This window comes from Macaca mulatta, chromosome 2 (assembly GCF_049350105.2).
Source record: "Macaca mulatta isolate MMU2019108-1 chromosome 2, T2T-MMU8v2.0, whole genome shotgun sequence".
Lineage (NCBI taxonomy): Eukaryota > Metazoa > Chordata > Mammalia > Primates > Cercopithecidae > Macaca > Macaca mulatta.
In genome coordinates this window covers 164,504,524-164,527,294 of record NC_133407.1, presented here as the reverse complement: position 1 = coordinate 164,527,294, position 22,771 = coordinate 164,504,524, and the positions used below count along the sequence as shown (strand labels likewise).

General features: G+C 43.5%; 2 protein-coding genes across 9 annotated transcripts in view; one reads left to right on the top strand and one right to left on the bottom strand.

Annotated features, from left to right (window-relative positions):
• The window catches only part of UPK1B (uroplakin 1B), a 31,662-nt gene extending 24,804 nt beyond the window's left edge, over nt 1-6,858 (top strand). For both annotated transcript variants that reach the window (XM_015129954.3, XM_077993855.1), the window contains exons 7-8: nt 314-397; nt 5,631-6,858. In XM_015129954.3, the coding sequence (XP_014985440.1) occupies nt 314-397; nt 5,631-5,681 (135 nt within the window). In that variant the 3' untranslated portion in view covers nt 5,682-6,858. The remainder of the gene's footprint in view (nt 1-313; nt 398-5,630) is intronic.
• A 6,407-nt stretch (nt 6,859-13,265) lies between these two features.
• The window catches only part of B4GALT4 (beta-1,4-galactosyltransferase 4), a 29,284-nt gene continuing 19,778 nt past the window's right edge, over nt 13,266-22,771 (bottom strand). For 6 of the 7 annotated variants that reach the window (XM_077990810.1, XM_015129899.3, XM_077990813.1 and 3 more), the window contains 3 exons: nt 20,143-20,265; nt 17,780-17,884; nt 13,266-14,205 (listed from right to left, as the gene is read on the bottom strand). In XM_077990810.1, coding sequence (XP_077846936.1) covers nt 14,073-14,205; nt 17,780-17,884; nt 20,143-20,265 — 361 coding nt within the window. In that variant the 3' untranslated portion in view covers nt 13,266-14,072. 7 annotated transcript variants of the gene reach the window in all.

Genomic DNA, 22,771 nt, shown 5'->3' with positions numbered 1-22,771 from the left:
AAGATTTTTGAATTTATTGTCCACGTATTCAGTATAGAAACAGTGTTATGCTAAAATAGCAGTACTTTGTAGTGAGATTAAGTGATAAAGACACAAATAAATGTGATGTAGAATCATTGTTCAACAGCATTGTTTGTGTTCCCTCAGTAAAGCACTGGTAGTAGCTGGCTGTCCCCAGAGACGTGGAAATAGCCTGGGTATGTGAAATCAGACTCTTAGGCAATATTGATTCCAAGAGGAACCTGCTTTCCATCAATCTCTTCTCTGCTTTCTGGTTCTTCTCACACTAATGCGGAATTGCCCACTCCTTCAGGGCTGCTATGAACTGATCTCTGGACCAATGAACCGACATGCCTGGGGGGTTGCCTGGTTTGGATTTGCCATTCTCTGCTGGACTGTGAGTATTTCCCAGCACATATTTTATCTCTGAGAGGATGATGATAGGGCGAGACCTTGAGAGTGCCACTGGTTACCTCAACCACACTAGAAAGTCTAGAAACAAAACCTCAGGCCTGAAGGCTAGCCGGGAAACTTCTGGCACCGGAGGAAGGACAGTGGGTTCCCTTGAGAGGCAAGGAGTTAACTTCCCCTACCAGGGAAAGGCTGTGCCCTGCCCACCAGCTCCTTCTTCCGGCTGACTGATGTGCAGGTGCCTTTAGAGGGCTGGAGAGCCGCTTTCCCTTGCCAGAGTTCTTAGTGAACTGCTCCTCCCGGTCACCAGATCTCATTCATTCATTTCATCCACATATCAAAGACTGTCACCTATCTAGATGGCCCCTGCCTGACACTAATAAGCCCAGATCCTTCCAAAGAGCTGCCTCTGGCAGATTCATCCTTTCCTGCTGCCCACTTTATCTGACGCGTATGCAGCAAGAGGTTGGAGCAGTGGTTCTCAGCCCCGGCTACACATTAAAACCCTGTGGGGAAACGTTTTTAAAAAATTGCTTGGATCCCAACCTCTGAGACTTTGATTTAGTTGACCTGGGGGTTGAGCTGAGGCATTTTTTATTTTCCTCAGATGATCTGCTGTCAGGATTGAGAACCATTGCCTCAGAGAAGCAGTCGCAAACTTTTGATTTCAGAACCCCCTCACACTCTCAAAAATTATTGAAGACTCCAAAAGGCTTTTCTCTATGTGGCCTCTATCTATTGGCATTTACCCCATTGGAAATTAACATAGAAAATTTTAAAATGTTTATTTATTTTAAAATAATAAGCCCACTAAAAATTATCACATCATATTTTTTGGAAAATAACTATTTTATAATAGTGACTTTTTTGTAAATCTCTTCAATGACTAGCTAAATAGAAGACAGCTAGATTCTCATATTTGCGCCTTCATTCAGTCTGTTGTAATATGTTGCCTCGGTTGAATGATTTGAAGAAAATACATTCTAATTGAAAAAAAATAGTGTTATTTAATAATATTCACAATTATCTGAACTTGTGAAGTGCAATCTGAAGATAATTGTGAATGTGAAGAAAATTGTGAATATTCTTCAATACTACACAAAACTCCACAAGTAGTAGTTTCATTTCTTTTCTTTTTTTGAGTCAGAGTCTCACTCTGTCACCTATGATGGAGTTCAGTGGCACAGTCACAGCTCACTGTAGCCTCCAACTCCTGGACTCAAGTAATCGACTCAAGTAATTGGCCTCCCCAGTAACTGGGACTACAGGTGCACACCATTGTGCCTAGGGCTTGCTTTGTTGCCTAGGTTGGTCTTGAACTCCTGGCCTCAAGCAATCCTCCCACCCTGGCCTCCCAAAGCACTGGGATTATGGCCATGAGCACTGCACCCAGCCCACAAGTAGTAGCTTCTTAAAGATCAGTTGCAATTTGGAATCTGAAATTCTGTTAATGAGCTTTTCATACTCTGTTATGTTAAAAATACATTACATTGGTTTGTCTTGCACTTTGCATATATCTTTCAGCCATTTATAACTCTATAACATCATAGATTGCTTATTTGGAAAAAAATATTAGTTCATTGTGTTATGTAGATCTTCCAAATGTTAACTGATTCATTTATGCAATATCCAAAAAATCACATGTGGCATTGATATTGCCACACAGAAAATACCTTAAGCAATGGGATGCTATCAAGTTCATGGTGACAGCTACAAGTTTTCCAAGGTTCTGATTTTTGCTTGAAAGCTCAAATTTATCATTAGCAATGAATATTGTCAGTTGTTTTCCTTGAAGTGACAGACTCACTTTGTAAATTTTCAAGAAAATATCTGCCACCTGTCCAAGTCTGAACAACCATAGCTTGTCTGTCATTTTTTCAAGTGGTATTTCCTTTAAAAAAAAAAAAAAATTCAGTACACAACACAATCATGCAAGTGCTTTTAAGACAACCATATTACACTATGCAACAGACTCCTTTATCAATGAATACTTCCTTTATTGTCATGCAGAATATTTAAAAAGATGTGTACTCAAAGACCAAAATGTAATAAAAATTAGTAGTTCTTACTGCTTCATTGAGGACAATCTCAAGTGAAACTGGCTTTTTAAATGTTTTTATTTTTTGGCCGGGCGCAGTGGCTCACGCCTGTAATCCCAGCACTTTGGGAGGCCGAGGCGGGCAGATCACGAGGTCAGGAGATCGAGACCATCCTGGCTAACATGGTGAAACCCCATTTCTACTAAAAATACAAAAAAATTAACCAGGCATGGTGGCAGGCACCTGTAGTCCCAGCTACTCGGGAGGCTGAGGCAGCAGAATGTCATGAACCTGGGAGGCGGAGCTTGCAGTGAACCGAGATCGAGCCACTGAACTCCAGCCTGGGTGACAGAGCAAGACTCCATCTCAAAAAAAAAAAGTTTTTTTTTTTTTTTTTTTACTGTAAATGCATAGCAGTGAAGACACAATGACCACTAACACAGTTTAGTGACTCTGCCTTGATTCTTGCTGATACTCCAAGAGTTTTACTTTCCACTGCTTTTACACCATCAGTGCAAATAGGAAAACAGTGAAAAGGCAAATAAGTTCTCATTATTATTCAGATAGTCTTACATCATGGACTCCTGAACCATCCTTCAGGTGTTTACTATGTGTATTAGTCCACTTTCATAGTCCTATGAAGAAATACCCAAAACCATGTACTTTATAAAGAAAAAGAAGTTTAATGGACTCACAGTTCCACATGGCTGGGGAGGCCTCACAATCATGGCAGAAGGCGGAGGAGGAGCAAAGGCATGTCTTACATGACAGCAGGCAACAGAGCGTGTGCAGGGGAACTGCCCTTTATAAAACCATCAGATCTCACGACACTTATTCACTGTCAGGATAACAGCATGGAAAAAACCCACTCCCATGATTCAATTATCTCCCATCAGGTCCCTCCCATGGCACATGGGGATTATGGGAGAAACAATTCAAGATGAGATTTGAGTGGGGACACAGCTGAACCATAACACTATGCTTTAAGAAATGCTGGCCTTTGGGAGGCTGAGGTGGGTGGATCACGAGGTCAAGAGATCAAGACCATCCTGGCCAACATGGTGAAACCCATCTCTACTAAAAATACAAAAGTTAACTGGGTGTGGTGGCATGCACCTGTAGTCCCAGCTACTCAGGAGAATCACTTGAACCCAGGACACGGAGGTTGCAGTGAGCCGAGATCATGCCACTGCACTCTGGCCTGGTGACAGAGCAAGACTCTATCTCAAAAAAAAAAAAAAAAGAGAAAGAGAGAAAGAAATGCTGGCTTAGGGGGTGATAAACTGAGTGAGGCAGGAAGGAGAGGGAAATCAACTCCTTCAAGGGGTCTTTCATGATCCCTGAACCCAACCTGTTAGGAGCTCTCACAACATCCTGTGCACACCTCTATGATGGAACGTGCCCATAACGTATTTGACTGCAAAAAGCTGAGAACCAGCTGTTCTTTGTAACCCCAGTGCCAAGCACAGCATGTAGTAAGAGCTCAATCATTTGTTGAATGAATGAAAGATAACAGTGAAGTTTCTATTTGTGCCATATTAGCAGGAACTATGGGATAATGTTTAAAGGCTTTGAGTATCTCAGAACTCCAAACCAGTTGTAACCCTTGATTTTCTACAAGTATCAAATAAACTCTGTATCTAGTTAATTCCCTCTTGAAATTCAAAAGAGAGAAGGGAAGGGAATTAAATGATTAAATGTATTGAGAGCTGCTATAAACAAGGCGCCATGTCAAATATTTTTAATATTAAATCCCCACAACAGTAGCTAAGCAGGTAGCCAGTCTCCCGTGTTACGAGGAACAGAGAAATTCAGTGGGGCTCTCAAGAATTGTGCTTAATGAGAGCTTTTAAGCATGCCTGTTTCACTGTTGCTTGCAAGGGGCTTTTTCTTAGTGATTAACTAGCTAAACTCTGAAGCTGACTGCTTGGATTTGAATCCCAGCTCCACCACCTACTAGTTCTATGACCTTGGGTAAGTTACTTCTCTGTGCCTCCATTTCTCCATAGGGTTTTGGAAGCATTAACTTCAGTTACATGGGTAACACTTAGAACAGTGCTTGATGCATAATAAGGTATTCTAATAAACATTAGATCCTATTATTTCATTATCTCGTTCACTGCTCTAGCTCTGGGGTAGGTAGAGATGTTACATTTATTTTATAAATGTAGAAACTGGAGCTCAGGAAATTTAAGTGACTTGACTAAAGTTACTCAGGAGTAAGTGCCAGATCTAAAACAGAGCCCAAATAAACTAAAATAAAACTCAGCCCTTGCCTAAGTCCGGTATCTTCAGTTCTGTGGCATTCTTCAGAGGAAGCCATTCCAGGTCACAAGCATTTTAGGAAAAAAGAGAAGTTCCCTGGGAGAAGTTTAATACTAGAAACAAGGAATGCTTACCCCAAAATGGTACGTATTAGAAACATGAAGGCATTGGAGGATAAGTGGCCTTGATGGCAAAAAGAGTTTAGCACAGACAAAAAGGGCAACCCCAGAAGAGAAGGAGTCTAGGATGAGAACTGGGATCAGAATGTGGCGAACAGAGAAGCTGCCTCTGGCAGGTAATAAGTGATGCTTTGGAGCAGGATGGATTTGGTGTCACATCTGGCCCAGTGATGTTGCTTATAACGAGATTACTCTTAAAAATCTGTTGTCTAACAAAGACATGGAACCAACCCAAATGCCCATCAGCAATAGACTGGATAAAGAAAATGTGGTCCATACACACTAGAATACTATGCAGCCATAAAACGGAATGAGATCACGTCCTTTGCAGGGACATGGATGAAGCTGGAAGTCACCATCCTCAGCAAACTAACACAGGAACAGAAAACCAAACACCGCACGTTCTCACTCATAAGTGGGAGGTGAACAATGAGAACATATGGGCACAGGGAGGGGAACACCACACACCAGGGCCTGTTGAGGGGTGATGGGTGAGGAGAAGGGACCGTACAGGATGGGTCAATAGGTGCAGCAAACCACCATGGCACATGTATACCTGTGTAACAAACCTGCATGTTCTACACATGTATCCCTTTTTTTTTTTTTAAGAATAAAGAAAAACAAACAAAAATATCTGTTGTCACCTAAGCCTGAATGAATCTAACATTTTTTTCCAAGAATGAGGTATTTCTAAAACAATCCCTTATTTATTTTTCCTTGTTTTTTTCTATTCCAGTTTTGGGTTCTCCTGGGTACCATGTTCTACTGGAGCAGAATTGAATATTAAGCATAAAGGATTGCCACCATACCTCCTTCCCCAAGTAACTCTGGATTTGGTGCTGGAACCAGCTCTCTCCTAATATTCCCAGTTTGTGCCCTACACTAACGTGTGTGTCTTACATTGCCAAGTCAGATGGTACGGACTTCCTTTAGGATCTCAGGCTCCTGCAGTTCCCATGACTCCTACTTTTCATCCTAGTCTAGGATTCTGCAACATTTATATAGACTGTTGAAAAGAGAATTTGAAAAATGCATAAAAACTACTTCCATCCTTGCTTATTTTTAATCTGGGAAAATAAATACACTCGAAGGAACCTGTTATCACAGTAACCCAGAGCTGTATTTGGCTAGCAATCTGCCCATATCTCTTACCGTTATCTAAAAGAAGCTTCCAAGGCTTCTATTGATCTCAGTATTGTCAGGGGAACAGAGAAGCCAGGAAAAGATTACTGAAATATACCTTTTGCATTTCTTTCTAGAGTAGCTCCCATGTATGGAGATAGGTGATTCTCTTCATGCCACCTTCAGTTCCTTTTATTCTCCAGAATAATTCTTAACAGTGTTTCAAATTTTCTTTCATACCTTGCAGAGTGGTATGTGTTTAGTAGCCTCAATTCTCCGTTAATTAAAAGTGTGGGCTGGGCACGGTGGCTCCTGCCTGTAATCCCAGCACTTTGGGAGGCCAAGGCGGGCAGATCACCTCATGTCAGGAGTTCAACACCAGCCTGGCCAACATGGTGAAACTCTATCTCTACAAAAATACAAAAATTAGCCAGGCATGATGGCAGGTGCCTGTAATTCTAGCTACTTGGGATGCTGATGCAGGAGAATCACTTGAACCCGGGAGAGAGAGGCTGCAGTGAGCTGAGACCACACCACTGCACTCCAGCCCTGATGAAAGAGCCAGACTCTGTCTCCAAACAAACAAAAGAAAGTGCGGGGACTTCTGTGGACAGACAAGGCGCCTGTTATATATTTACTCAGTCTTTGCCCTGAATGGTCTCAGCTTGAGACCATTTCAAACTGGAGAGAAGCAAGCCAGCCAATAGAATGGGATGATTTACAGGGATTTCTGTTTACTGTCAAAATATTTCTCATCTGAACTGTTTCCATTTGTGGTCCTGAAGAAAATTCTTATAACTCAACATTTGTCTAGTCTTATAAATAAAGAGAGCTTTAAAATCTGTTCACTTTCATTTTTACCAATGTCATATATGTGTCTAACAAAATAGTTTTCCAACAGAAAAGCCTAAAGCCCAGGACTTATAGTGGAGGAGGTTTAAACTGCAGACACAGGGTGTGGCTTCCTGCTGGATGCTGGCAAACCCTGCCATACAGTTGAACGGTGGGAACTTCTACGCTCACTTTTACTTTTCGCTCCTGCTACACTTACCCCAGAAGCAGTGATGAAACTAAGGCTCTGCAAATCCTTTTCCTCTTGCAATTGGAAGCAGTGGAAACCTCGCCAATGCTAACTGCAGAACTGTGTGTCCTTCATGAAGAAAACATACCTGTCACTTTGGCGTCCTGCTCCCAGCTGACTCAGACGCAGGCAGCACCCCCATCCCATGTCCCCACCAGGTACCTGTGAGTGAGGCTGAGCGGTGGGGCAGCGGAGGGACAAGGAGGATTGGACGGGACTTGCCTTGGTTGTAAAGCTGGTGCAGGAGCCCAACCCCTGATTCCCAGGAGAGGGAACCAACGGTCCATGTCCTGACAGCACAGCCAGCTCTCCTCTCCTTGACCCCCTTGTCTCTCCTGAATGAAGATCATGGGATATCGAGATAAATGACACCTGTGCTTGGCTGAGAAGGTTCTCTCTGTGGTCCTTGAGAAGACGGGAGGAGAGGGAAGGAGGTTCCTCTGGGCAAAGCTTTGAAACAGCTGTGCTCTCATCTCCCTCCCCACACTCTCTCCTGTGTGTTCTGGTGCCTTTTGCCTCTACCACTCACTGGGCTTTCCAGTGCCCTCATCTCCCCACTGCCTAAGCAATTCCTGCCCCAAACCCACTCCCGCCTTCCCTTGCAGGGCTTCATGCTCCAAGATTCTCTCTACATGCAAAATTCCCGTCTTCTGATTGGATCTCGGCTAGGTCAGGGGAAGGCCTTTTTGGAAACCAATTCATACTAAGGAGTGGGTGACAACTCATCTCCACTCTCTCAATCTCTATGACATTTTCTTGATAACTGAGGTTGATCTCTAGTTGGTGGAATCCAGCACAGCAGTGGCAGCGTGAAAGAGCCATTGTGGGACAAGATGGCCCACCTGCTGCTCCTTCAATCGTATCCCCTGACTTCCTTACCAAGCAATAACTAAAAGAGGAAGGGCCTTCAGTGAGCCCCTGCTCCCTGCCCCCTCTCCAGGTAGCTTCCTTCCTGGAGCCTCAGCCTCCTCCTTAATAGAAGGTGCAAAGTCTGCTGTAAATGGAGGTAGGCTCTGCTCCTTCCAAAACCAAATGAGGTCCTAAACACAGGCACCCACTATGTCCTGGGGCTCCAACACTTGAGGAGGACACACTTTTCAGCTAAGACAGAAACGAGGTCTGAGGATCACCCTGCAGAGTCCAGCCATTCAGGACTCCTGCGCTTCCCTCTAAGGGCTCTCCTGTTTTGACCTCAGAACAGTTTCTGTTCCGCCCAATTCCTGCTCCCACCTCCCTCCACCTTCCCTGGAGGCCCAGCCTTGCCCCTCTTCCTTCTGGCTCCAGGGACTGGAAGTGGCCCCAAGCCAATGCTCAGGCAGGCCCAGGCTCAGCCCCAGCCCCAGCCCCAGCAAACCAAGGAGGCAAAGGGGAGCCAGGCGGCTTGGCTCTAGGGACCTGGCAGCTTGCTGAGCATGAGACAGGCCCAGACACAACTCTCTTGTGAAGTTTCCTTCTTCAACAGTTGGCCTGCTTATCAGGTGGGCAAAGAATGATTACTACCTAACACCAAAAATGTGTCAGGCTAATTTGCGCAAGTTTTACTTGATTGCAACACCAGGCGGGTCATCATGCTCTCTTGGCTGGCCATTTCCCTCCCTAGATTGCTCCACAGGCTCCTGGCAGGCAAACAGTTTGTCATTTAATGTTTAAAAGCCCACTGCTCCTACTTGTCAGCCTTGTAGCTTTTCTTTGTCTACATCAGCTGGAATAAACAGGAACTGCTTCTATTTTAAGCAGAAGATCAGATATTTTCTGGCTACCCATAAAGAAAAGGAATACTAGTCATGTGAACTTGAAAATCTAATCTCCTCTCAATCTCACACCCCCACCCCAACCAATCTGACTGACAACCTGTGTTGTGGTTGAGGAATTAGAAACTAAGCTGGTTTCGCCTTTCTATTGATGGAACAATTTCCTTTCTCCTTCTGGGTCTAGTATTTCCTGTAATGCCTCTTCCAGTTCCTTCTCAGCTTGTATAAGTGAGACCGAATCAAAGAAGAACCCCAAAGGAGGGTAGCTGTAGACTATTGTGTTTGCCATTGTATTATAAGGCTCAAGTGGCCAGATCCCGTGAAGGGATCCAGGAACATTGCAGAGAAAGGCAACCTTGCCGAGAAACAGAGAGATCCCATACCCTTCTCCAACCAACCCTTCCCCCAGCACACCCTCCCACTCCACATTGTTAAGACACAAATAGCCAAATCCTGGAGTTTGGAGAAATGGTACCGTCATGACCTACTTTCTAGAGGTTTCTACCCTGAGTTCCTCTTGAGAAAAAGAACAGAGCAACAGAAGCTGGTGAGGCACTCACAATTAGGCTCAACTATTCTCCTGTTAGACATAAACAATCTCACAGAATACCAGCCTCATAGGGTCACTCTGAGACCATGATAAAATGAGGCAAGCCAAGGCCACTGCATAATTTTGTCTACGCACAAAAACAAGGTCACTGTGCCACCCACAAAAAACCAAACACCTGCTTTCTTGGCTAAAATTAGTGACTGCTCTGTCTTCCCAATTACAGCTTTATTCTCTTGCTAGTCTCCCTCCTAACAAATAAAACTTACTGAAATACACAACCACAGACTTGCCCCTGCTTTCTGATAATATCCAACAGAGCAAACCCTTTCTTGGACCCTCCCCAAATGACCCAACCAAAGCCCAAATGCTGTAATAGTTCTAACTTCCTTCTACTGAGTTGCTTCATGGATCCCCCATGGTGTGTTCTCACTCACTGCAACGATTGCAACTAGTCACTATCCCAATGTTTTTCCAAATAGAGCTCTTGAATTTATTCCTCCACTGAAATTTTGTACCCTTTGATCAACTCTAACCCAATTAATTTATCTGCAATGTGTTCCTGGGGGGGTTTGGCTGAAAGGCATTGACACTCTCCAAGTTAGTTTTCCCATCCTTATTTCCTCAAGGAAATAAGGTTTATTTATTCCTCCCTGGTGTAGGTATATTTATTTATCCATCACCATGAAGTGGTTAAGAACATGAACTTTGGAGTCAAAGTACTTGGCTCCAAATCCCAGTTCTCTGACAAGTCACTTAGCTTCTTGGAGCCTGCTTCAGAAAAACTGGTCTCTCCTCCCACAGGACTGGGAGGATTCAGTAAGATACGTAAAGTGTGCATCAGCCTATAAGAGATGCCAATCAGGAAGTTATATCAGGGAAACTGATACACAGCAAGCACTTAGTTTATTATGTCCCACCCTTCACCAACCTCTGCTCCAAGCCCCCACATCCCTCTCTCATTCTCTCTCTCTCCCCACCCCCCCCCACACACACACTCCACACATGGGCACACAAGGTTTGATAATTTTATTTAAATCTTAAAAATTATCAATGGAACAATGGAGCCTTTACCTGTACAGGTATACTTCCTAAGGGTGGAGCCTCTAAACCACTCCCTTGTGTATATTTTTAGAATGGTCATGCCCTCTCAGCAGGTATAAGATGGTTACGCATATACAAAAAAATCAACGATGGTAGAAATAGTGTAAAATATGGAAGGCACTAAGGATAGAGGGTTTTTTTTTTAAGTTATAGAATGTGATTGGTGAAAAGGAACTTATGAAATGTACCTGAATATGCTTCACCTTGTGTTAATGGTTTTTGGTAGGGACTGCATATATGAATAGGATTGGGGAAAGTGAATTTCAAATCTGGGAGAAAATGTCTTTTATCTCACTCAAGTCCATTCACAGAGCATTTTGGGGCTCCCAGGAAATCTATCCATTGGGGCTTGAGTGGAAGTGACGGGGGTAAGGGCAGAAAAACTAGGGAGGGAGTTGGGGACAAAGTTCTGAGAGCAGCTGAGAACAGGAATGCACTTTTCACAGTCCAGACCATACTAACCCTCTGCAGGAATTCCGACAAGGATATACATTCACGAAAATTGCTGCAAAGAATAAAAGAAGCCAAGAAGGCGGCAATATGGTGTAATGGTCTTGAAAGTCAGACGGCCTGAGTTTGGCTCTGACTCTGCCATTTGCTGCCTGTGAGACTCCTGGCAAGTCACTCTCCTGGCTGGGACCTCTACTTACTCATCTGCCCTCTTATCTCAAGAGTCAGAAGCATCGGCCAGGCACAGTGGCTCACGCCTGTAGTCTCAGCATTTTGGGAGGCCGAGGCAGGCAGATCACCTGAGGTCAGGAGTTCGAGACGAGCCCGGTCAACATGGTGAAACTCTGTCTCTACTAAAAATACAAAAATTAGCAGGGCATGGTGAGGCATGCCTGTAATCCCAGCTACTTGAGAGGCTGAGGCAGGAGAATCACTTGAACCTGGCAGGTGGAGGCTACAGTGAGCCGAGATTGTGCCACTGCACTCCAGCCTCGGTGACAGAGTGAGACTGTCTCAAAAAAAAAAAAAAAAAAAAAGTCAGCAGCATCAATAAAGTGTGTCATAAAGATATCACAAACTGTAAAGCGCTATGGAAATGAATGCCAGTATAGGTGAGGAAAAAAAAATCAATAAAAACTTCAAAGTAACACACTCTTTGTGTTAGGTAGTTGTGATATCCAAATAGCCTGCCCCCATATAATCCTTAGAAATTATAGTAGGCACAGCTATCTCTACAATATTTAAAACGGTAGGCCTCTTTCTGGCAACTATGAAAAAATGCATAGGGCGGGAACTGGAGGAAGCCAGTTCCTTTGAAACCTAACCCCTGCCCAGCGGGGAGGCAAGAGCATGGAGAGAGGCAGCAGTGAATGGGCAGGTAGCTTCATGCCCCATGTCACCAGTCTTTGACGCTCCAGTGCAGGGAAAGTGCCACAGTGGCAGTGTCAAGGTCTTAAAAATCTATCTTCCATCTCAAGAAGTTTCATAACAAGTCATTTAAGGGACTTTACGATTATCTTGGTTGAAAGAACTACCTGAAGAAAAGTAAAAGGCATCGTTCAGTGTTTCCAACATTGAAAAATTGCAGATGTCAAAAAAACACAGAGAGTTTCTGCATGGTACTAGCTATGTTCCATTTCCATTGAGTAAGAAATTGAGTTCTCAAATACAGATCTTCAAATTCCTTGCACACACCGTTCTCTTCCATTGCCCTTCCCAACCATGATGAGGGAGGGACCTACAACCTCTCAGTTACCATCTGTTAATATGGTCATAGTCAAGCGAATTGGGACAGAGCTCTAGAGAAAGGTTCTAGAGAAGAGAAGGGACAGTGAGGGGGAGATTCACTCAATACACTACAGCCCCATTAGCAACTCTCCCAAGAATGAAGCTCCTTTACAAAGTTTGAGCAAAAAACATGAAAACCCTGAGTATTTCTCTGCTAGGTAAAGAAAAACCATGGCCGGGCACTGTGGCTCACACCTGTAATCCCAGCACTTTGGGCACCCTAGCCAGGCGGATTGATTTTGAGCTCTAGAGTTCAAGACAAGCCTGGGCAACACGGTGAGACCCCAACTCTACTAAAAACACAAAAAAATAGCTGGGAGTGGTGGTGAGCACCTATGGTCCCAGCTATTCGGCAGGCTGAGGTGGAAGGATTGTCACTTGGGCCTGGCGAGCGGAGGCTGCAGGAAGCCGAGACTGCACCTCCACACTCCAGCCTGGGTGACAGAGCAAGACCCTGTCGCCAAAAAAAAAAAGGAAAAGAAAAAAAAACCACTTTTGCTCTTTTGCTCCCTGTGCTGAGTTAAAAGCTAAACTAAAACCAAGCCAGCCCTAGGTACACCCGTCATGTCTATAAAGTGTATTGCCCTTTCAAATTCTCCTTCCCCATTTGGGTGGTGATAACTCTTGTTTTTTCTTAGCACCAAACCTTCCTACTCCCTCTCCCTGCTTGGGAAGGATTAGATATTATTTAAACTTCCTGGCTGGCACTCATTCATGTTAAAGTTTAACTGTTGAGGTGTCACACAATAATCATGGATTGAGAACCCCCAGGGCTTGCATGATAAGCATAATGCATTCATGGAGGTGCCCAGGGAGTGAGACACAGATGGGCCTATCATAAGACTGGAGCTGGTTCCACAAGGAGGTCACACATGAGACGAACAAGAGAGAGCGACAGAAGGATGGGAGACAGAGGGAGTGGAAGGCTTTGTTTCATTTGTTCTGTTTTTAACCTCTTTAGTATTATGGATACTGAAATGAATATATCTGTAGGCCTCAAAGATAAAAAAACACGAAGGAACACTGAAAGCTTTTTCACATTTTACTACAGAGGTATTTGATAGACATACTGATTATCAGTTAATATGTAAACTTGTAAACTGCTACTTCATATCCTACTTGTACAAAATCATTTTACAAAAACTCTAAAAACTAATAGATAATGTGTCCTCTGGTGGGCATCACTGGAAGGCATACCTAGGCAGGTGCCTCCCCTGCAGGCTATCAGCAGCTGCAACCAGCTCAGCTGCTGCTGCCTCTGCAGGAGACACTCTGCCCTCCTGCTACCTCTTCATTCCCAAGTTCACTCCATCTTGATTCGTCACCTTTTCTCCCCTCTTTTGTGGCCTTCTTCTCACCTGGGACCCACCACTTCACAGACGATTGTACAGGATAAATGAATAACAGTATTGTATCTTCGTACCTTTCTACACTGGACAAGAACAACTCTGGTTCTCTCAGACATTCAGCAGTCTTATTTCCTGTGGCCTTTTATCCCATAATATATCACTTCAAATTTAAATAAATCTCCTTCAACCGGAGTCCTCAAATCGCATTCATTTTATCCTGTGAGTCATCATTTTATATAAAGTCCTTCAAGTATCCATATTACAACAGTTAACCCTCATGATCAAAACGACTAAGAAAGCTGTCTTGTTACAACTGTTTTATACTCCACATCACCAGGAGCTCTGCTAAGAAAATACAAAAAGGAAAAATTCAGCCCAACAATGAGCTGAAACAGGTTCTTAATGTGTGCTACTATTTGAAGTCTCTAGGCCAAAATTATTGCAACCAAAGAATCAGTTCTTCCAAACATCACCAAAAGATCCAGGATCACGCACCAGACCAGAAATCCACTGTGATGTTGACATACAAAGGATTGTGTTCCACGGATACTAATTTATAAGAACAACTACTCAACCCATCTGTTCTCCAGACTCGTGACACTTGGTGTAAGAGCTTCATCCTAAAGATAAAAAGAACAAATGTGAATGATAAGACAAGAATTTAATGTATGTCTCCACTGCATTTTGCCTTGCCCCGAAATGTAGCAAACATATTTTTGTAAATTATTGTACCTGTTGTGTTTCCTACTATCACAAAGTTTGTTTTCCCCATTGAAGGTGACAGACGTGATAGCCATGTATTCATGTGTCAGACTACATGTGAGAACCCAGGGACCCATGATGAAAACGGTCACTGCACTCAGTGAGCCCCCAGTCTACAGGACAGAAGGATGTGCAAGGAACACAGATACAACAGGATATGTGCCATCCACTGCTAACTGATCCTCAGCTGAGCTTCAGGGGATCTCTGAATCTTCCTGTGTTATAAGGAAAGTTTGTGTCTGTAGGTGGGTACATAGCGTTCACAAGCCTCCAAAAATTTTGGAATGTATGTAGGTGAGGATGAATGAAGGGCGACCTAACCTAATGAGGAAGTCTGGCGAGGCGTCAGGGAGAAGGGAAATTTCAGTAAGGTTAAAACAGAGAAATTCAACAAGTGAAGAAGGTGAAGGAAAGCGCACTCCAGGCAGAGAGACCACCCTGGGCAAGATACACAGACACGCAAAAGAGCAGGATGCATTTAAAGAAGTCACTAGTGTGGCCAGAGCCACGGATTCTGGGAAGACAAGCAGGCAGTGAACTGAATAGGTTCTACTTGCGCAGCAGTGAAAACAATAAATGCTGGTTACCCATGACAATATGGATGGGGATCAGATGCATCACGTTCAGCTAAATAAAGTCAGAGAAGAATAAATGCAGTGTGATTTCATTTACATAAAGTTGAAAAACATGCAGAACTAAGCAATCTTTTGTTTAGGGACATAAACATATGGGAAAACAAGAAAACCAAGAAACAGCAGAAATAACTATCATTATCACAAATACTTATCACGAAAATTCAGAGAGGTGTTACCTGGGTAGGTGGATAGGGGAGATGCAAAGGGGGAGACTACAGGATTAGGGAGGACCACACAGGTCATGCACTCAGAGTGGGGGTGGGAGATACCAGCAGTGCTCATGGCATCAAGAATCTTCACACTTTTCATACAATTTAGGAGCACTCTTGTATCTATTCAATAATTAATTTTTTAATATAAAAGAAAAATGCACACCTCTGGACAATGACTAGAAAAATGTAGAAAATAGAAATAGCTATTTTGTTGGAGTGGTTGACTCTATCAAAAGGGCAAAAAGACATTTAATAATGCTTTAAAATATAAACTTTAGGCCAGGCGTGGTAGCTCATGCTGTAATCCTAGAACTTTGGGAGGCTGAGGCAGGAGGATTGCTTGAGCCCAGGAGTTTGAGACCAGCCTTTGGCAACACAGGGGGACCCTGTCTTTACAAAAAATAAAAAAAATTAGCCAAGCATGGTGACACATGCCTGTGGTCCCAGCTACCTGGGAGGCTGAGCTGGGAGGATTGCTTGAGCCTGGGAGGTTGAGGCTGCAGTGAGCCATTGTCACGCCACTGCACTCCAGCTTGGGTAACAAACAGAGTGAGATCCTGCCTTGAAAAAAATAAATAAACTTTTAACAGGACTCTTTAATATCAGGCTGAAAGCACTTTAATATTGCTTTAAAATGTAGACCATAACAAAAGCACAAAAAGCCCCTTAATACTGTTTGAAAATTTAAGGGGAAAAATCAGAACAAAGAAATACAGATTCTTCAATCAAAGCCTCATAAGAACTGGCTTATCTGCCAGGATTCCTTGGTGAATAGGCCAATTCCCAAGGCATGAAAAGTACAAGAAGAACCTAGAACATCTCGTCACGGCAGAGCAGAGGGAGGGAAGCTCTTGAGGACTACTGGGATTCAGGACCCAGCTTGAAGAAGATTCCATTGGCCAAAGATGAGACAATATGAGTACCAAAAAGTACAAGAACTACATTCTGAAGGATGCTAGGAAACACCAAGCATTAGTCTGAAAAAATTTTAATCAGTGCTTGACTCTTTCTCTTTATTTTGCCTTTCCTATAAAAACTATACCCCAGAGTACCCAAATACATGAAAAGAGAAAGTACTTTGTAGAAAAATCTAATAAATGCAGAAGGAACAACAGAATTAGAATATTACAATTTTGCAACTCCTAATCAAATAATACTTTTAGAAATCCAGCATCAACGACTGCTGAAGTCATTAGGTAAAAAACTGATGGGGAATCTCACAATGCATAGGTTAGACTGGCGATATCGAAACTCACAGATCAATCCTAACATCCCAAAATGACACAACCAGACATTATATCCTCCTGCTGTGACACTGGAGGAAGTACACAACACCATAGATGAAAATTCTTGCCCACAAATAGTATTCAGATTCTGTTCAAGTCTCCAGAAATGAAGAGAAATCCCAGTATGACGGTTAATACCGAGTGTCAACTTGATTGGATTGAAGGATGCGAAGTATTGTTCCTGGGTGTATCTGTGAGGGTGTTGCCAAAGGAGATTAACACTTGAGTCAGTGGGCTGGGAGAGGCAGATCTACCCTCCATGTGGGTGGGCACCATCTAATCAACTGCTAGCGTGGCTAAAATAAAGCAGGCAGAAGAAGGTGGGAGAAGCCGACTTGCTGAGTCTTCTAGCCTTCATCTTTCTCCTGGGCTTCCTGCCCCTGAACATCAGATTCCAAGTTCTTCAGCTTTAGGACTCTTGGACCTACACCAGTGGTTTGCCAGGGGCTCTCGGGCCTTTGGCCACAGACTGAAGGCTGCCCTGTCGGCTTCCCTACTTTTGAGGTTTTGGGACTTGGACTGGCTTCCTTGTTCCTCAGCTTGCAGAAGGCCTATTGTGGACTTCACCTGGGGATGGTGTGAGTCAATACTCCTTAATAAACTCCCCTTCATATATACATCTATCCTATTAGTTCTATCCCTCTAGAGAACCCTGACTAATACACCCAGTTTATGAGAAAACAGAAGTCAGGAGGACACATTAGTTATACTACCAGGATGCAATTGGAAAAATCCGTAATGCAAGGAATTCTATTGGACAAATAAGCTGGCTTCTTCCACAAATAAATATCAAGGAACTCATAAAGAAGGGGAGAGGGAACCTACAGATTAAAAGAGATCATTCAAATGCCATGTGGACCTTGTTTAGACACTGATCTGACCAACTGGTTTTAAAAATAAAAAAGCTTTTAACACTGACTAGACATTTGATGACATTAAGGAGATAGTGTTAATTTTATTCTAGGTATGATAATGGTATTGTGATTCCTTTTTTAAAACCTCCTATATTTTAAGATACTGAAGCAGCTACACATGAAATGCTATGACATCTGTCACACGTTTCTAAATCCAGTGGGGTGAGAAAAAAACTGAGGGAAAGAAGAGAGGCCATGAGTTGAGAACTGTAGACATGAGAGTTCAGTGCACCACTTTCTCTCCTTTTGTGTCTGTTTGAAAATTTCTTTAATACAAATCTTTTAACACAATAAACTGGTTCAAATCTGATCGAATTCAACACAGTCCTTGTTGACAGAACACACTAGGGAGGTAGCCTGCCAGGCAGGTGAAGCCAGGACTTACCGTTCCGCGTTCACCTCGTTGCCTTTGTCTCTGGTGTGGAAGACCATTGTATATTTACCCACTTCAGGCAGGGGCCGGGATATTTTCATTCTATGGAGCTCAACCCTAGAACAATAATAGAGATTTTTTTTAAGTCCATCCTATTCATCTACCAGTAGGCAAATAAAAAGCATCATTTGCGAAAATGTATACACACACACAGAGAGTCACAAACAGCTTGACTACTGGGGTATTAAAAAAAGAGAAACTTCTAAAATTTCCAATTTCTTATAATGGTGGAACTTCAGGTGATAAGCCCACAAAAGAATGAGATTTAACACTTATTCCTGGGGTACAAAGGAGATGCATTAATTTATACTTAGTCATTTTCAAAAAAAAAAAAAACTGATAAAGTAGTTATTTCAAAACAACATGAAGAATAGGAGAATCAAGTCTGTTAGGATCCCCAATTTACTTAGAGTTGCCTTCTTTTAACAAAGAAAGGAATGGCCATTTATGGTCACAAGCTTTAAAGCTACAATCCTAGGTTCAAATCTGGACTCCGTTATTTACAACCTCAGTAAGTCAGTTCACTATTCCAAAGTCTCAGTTCCCTCATCTGTAAAATGACAGTGGTGACAGGGACTTGATTTCAAAGATTCAAATGATATAATCTGCATGGAACATGCTTGTACTCTGTAATGTATTATATGTATTATATAAGTACAAAGAAGGGTAGTGCCTGTTGCACAGGCGAATTAAGTAAGCAGTAAATCTCAACCAACTTTCCTATTCAAATCATCTTAGTTTATCCACCACATTAGTCAAAAACCATTCTGAAGGCCATGATGGTCTTTTCAAATTAAAGCAAAATTGGAGGCTCCCCTCTACTTTGAAGCTGAAGCGTAGCAGGAAAGAAGACAGTGAAGACATGAGATCAGGGCAAAATTCTACTAATCACCCCAGTGAAGTAGATTTGGGGAAGATAATGGGGATTGTTTGTCATTAGCCTTTGCTACTGTTGTCCTGAAATGTAGCAGGTATCCTCCGTCCAGTTCCTAAGTCATGACCACATAGGCTGCTGATGGGCTGGGCTGCGAAGAGCTGTTGCCCATCACTACAGCCATTTCTGTAGAGCCCTTGGTCAGGGAAATGCACTCCCTCCTGCTAGAAACATTCCAGAGGCTCTCAGGCTAGACATGGTAACCAGACCAGCATGGAGCTCTTGGGTTCTTTATCATGACGCAAGAAAAAAATTTCTAACAGTCACATATCTAATAATTCAGAACCCCAGGTTAGAAATTTCCTTTCCAGCCAGGCATGGTGGCTCACACCTGTAATCCCAACACTTTGGGAGGCCAAGGCAGGCAGATCACCTGAGGTCAAGAGTTCAAGACCAGCCTGGCCAATATGGTGAAACCCGGCCTTTACTAAAAACACAAAAAAATTAGCCAGACACGGCAGCACATGCCTGTAGTCCCAGCTACTAGGGAGGCTGAGGCTGGAGAATCACTTGAACCCAGGAGGTGGAGGTTGAGGTGAGTCAAGATCACATCACTGCACTCCAGCCTGGGTGACAGAATGAGACTCTGTCTCAAAAAAAAAAAAAAAAGAAAGAAATTTCTTTTCCAAGAGGCAACAGCAAGAGGGAAGGGAGTCTCCTGACACCCAGAAGGGCCTTGTGATGACAAGTCTAAAGGTACCAGCCCAAGCTCTTGAATAATTACTTATTTCTGCAATGTAGGGATAACTATAACTATCTGGCCCCCAAATCCAAGTTCAGGGGAAGAAGCTGTGGGTGGAGGCCAGACTTATTCCCTTTGAGCCCCTCAGAGCAGAAAGCAGTCCAAGAGAACTGAGTCAGGCCTGGGGTCAGGCCACCTGCAGTCCCCACAGTGTGCAGGGCTGTCTAAAGCTTGAGGAGAGGACCTCTTTGCCTGCTTCAACATGTGCAGCTCGCCAGAGGCTGCTGGCACTCCCTGCAGGGGATACTGGGACTGTGTGTGAGGACCCCCTGAGGTCTGACAGAAAGCATGAGGCTCTTAATAACCCGGTCTCCAAACTGCAGTTGAGCAGACATCTTGCAGTTTGAGGTTTCTCACTCACTGGCGTCTCAGTACGTCTTTCCCACTGACAAGTCCATGAGGCCTCCACCAACACTTCTGGACCCCAAATGCCCCCAGACCAGCAGTAAACTGCCACTGGCACAGAACGATGTGGGCCATCCTGCCTTCCCTCCACCCCCTGCACCCTTCAAGCCCAAATCTGCAGCCTAGTGACCTGCTGGAATGGCATCTAAAGGAATAAATATAAATGCAGGTCTCCAGAGCCACAGATCTCCAGATCGCAGAGCCCCGTGAAGGGGACCTTTCTCTGTTGTTCACCTGAGTCTGAGGTCATCGTCTTCGCCTCCCCATCCCCAGTAGTTGTTAGAGAATCCATTCACCTTGAAAAATTGCTCTCTGCTTAGGGCAGTAACACCCCCAAAATATCCACTGTAACGTAACCTGGAGCAAAAGAGATGAGAGAAATGGTAAGAATATTAGCATCACAAGTCTCTGATTTCAGGGCTGGCATTCTAGGAACACCTGGGAGACCATGTACTTCCAGCCACCCACTCCTGCTTCTCCTGCTTGACACCCACCTCCCAATGCTCCTGGCCTTCCCTGTCTTGTCTTTTTCCCTCTATTTAGACAAACGTTCACCTCTGCTCACTGAGCAAGGTGCCACCTGGCTGTTAGTGGTGGTGTTTGTGTGTAGAGGCCTACAGAGATATCTGTTAATGTGAACCACACCGTCAGATATTGATAACAGAATTCATCTCATGTGCCAGTCCAAGGAATGGTAACAGTTGCCAAGGGCACTGGGTTAAGGAGGATTCTGAGGCTGCATCCGGGTTCTGCATGAATGTGTGTCAGGATGAATATACCTTTTTTTTCACTTTCACTTTTGCAAGGGAGGGTTGAAGGCAGGAGACAGCTCCTGCACACACACTGCATGCACACACTCTGTATGCAGATCTCCACTTCTCAGCATGCATCTCCAGCTCAGAGTCTGTTCCCTGGATAACCCAACATATGTCAACCCCCCTGAAGATTCTGGCCTGTCAACCAGATAGAGTCTAGGTAGTGCTTTTCATGAAAATAGGCTGTACAGAACAAGAACTAGGTTTTGAGAGGAAGGACAGTGAATCATGCTTCAGATAAGCTGAATTTTAGATACACCTGGGGCTTTGCCAGTAGGCAAAAGGATAGAGGGTCCAAGGTCACAAGAGAGGGGTGACTACAGATATGGTTTTGGAAATAAGCTGTTATCATGTAGTACCTGAAGGCACAAGTCGAGAAATCTCCAACAATCTAGTTGGTGAGAAGAGTACAAAGGGTAGACCCAAGGGGCTCAGCTCTGTGGAACCCTAGGAATACCGAAAAGAAAAGAGGCAAGAGGAGAAAGATCAGGAGGTAAAAGTAAGAGAGCACCTCCCAGCCTCCCAGTTATATAGGACTCTTATTACCAGTGAACGAATTTGTAAACCTCAGAAATAAAGGTATTCCTTAAATATAACATTTCAACAATCCAGAAATGCAAGTTAAGGTAGCTTAACAACTTGGATGTTACTAAATAAAAAGATGTGAATATCTAGAGAATTTTTAACTTTAACTTCAGGTCAAACTGTTCCAGGACCGATAAAATATTTATGATTTTATAGATAAAAAGAAAAACCGAAAAGAAAGATCAATAAACATGTAGACACTGGCCAGTGAACAAGTGGCATCCCAAAAGCTAATTTGTAGTTCAGTTGTTTCTTTCTATGTTCTGAGAAAAGACTGGGGACTCTGTTTAACCCATAAGAGAAACAGATTTACTTATATGCCCCCAACTTAAAATTCTGGGAAACTGTACTTTTGCAGCCTATAATAAAAAATAAAAAATAAAAAAGGAAATAAAGTGCTTAGAAGGTAAATATCACTGACCAAGACATCTACTAGGAGTGTCTCATTACCACGGTTATCAGAATGCATTTTATAGAGGGGAGGGATTCTTAGCTGCCTGAACAGGACATGGTGATAAGGCAGGCATAACCTGCTGATACCAACAAGCAATCAGCATGAGAACCAGGGCAATGATGTGGTAGCTTATCACAACCAATATCCACCCCATGCAAGACGGCTGGCTAAACACGGAAATGTGGAAGCCCTGCCCTCAGAGTTTATAACCTAACAAGAGAGGTGAACATTATCAGGGTTCTAAGGAGAGAGGTGTCACTACATCAGGAGGAGGGCACCTGGAAGGATTCAAATAGGCAGAAAAATAGGGGATTTCCTGGTGACCATAACTCTGTGAGGCAAAGCACAGGAGGGAGAAAGGCACAGGCTGCCCGAGGACCACTTGGAGAGGGGTGAGCTGGAGTGGGGAGGGACAGAAGAAGGCAAGTCAGCAAGAAGGGTTAAAGAATTGTTTCTCCACGTCTGTAATCTCAGCACTGTGGGAGGCTGAAGCGGGTGGATCAAGAGGTCAGGAGATCGAGACCATCCTGGCTAACATCGCAAAACCCTGTCTCCACTAAAAATACAAATTATTAGCTGGGCATGGTGGCACATGCCTATAGTACCAGCTACTCGGGAGGCTGAGGCAGAAGAATTGCTTGAACCCGGGAGGTGGAGGTTCCAATGAGCTGAGATCGTGCCATTGCACTCCAGCCTGGGTGACAGAGTGAGACTCTGTCTCAAAAAAAAAAAAAAAAAAAGAACTGTTTATCAGGTGCCTATCAGATGGCAACAATCTCTGTGTTTATTGATCTTTGCTTTTGGATTTTCTTCTTACCTGTAAAAGCATAAATATTTAATTGGCCCTGGAACCGTTTTATTTATTTTTTAAAGTGCTGTAAGGCCCAAGGGTGGGGAAAACGTAGTCATAAAATAACAATAGACTTCCTTGTAGGAAGGAGGCAGGTAACAAAGGAGTTCTTGCCAGTAAAATTTGCCACCGGCTGGTCCACAGCTTCATCACTGACCC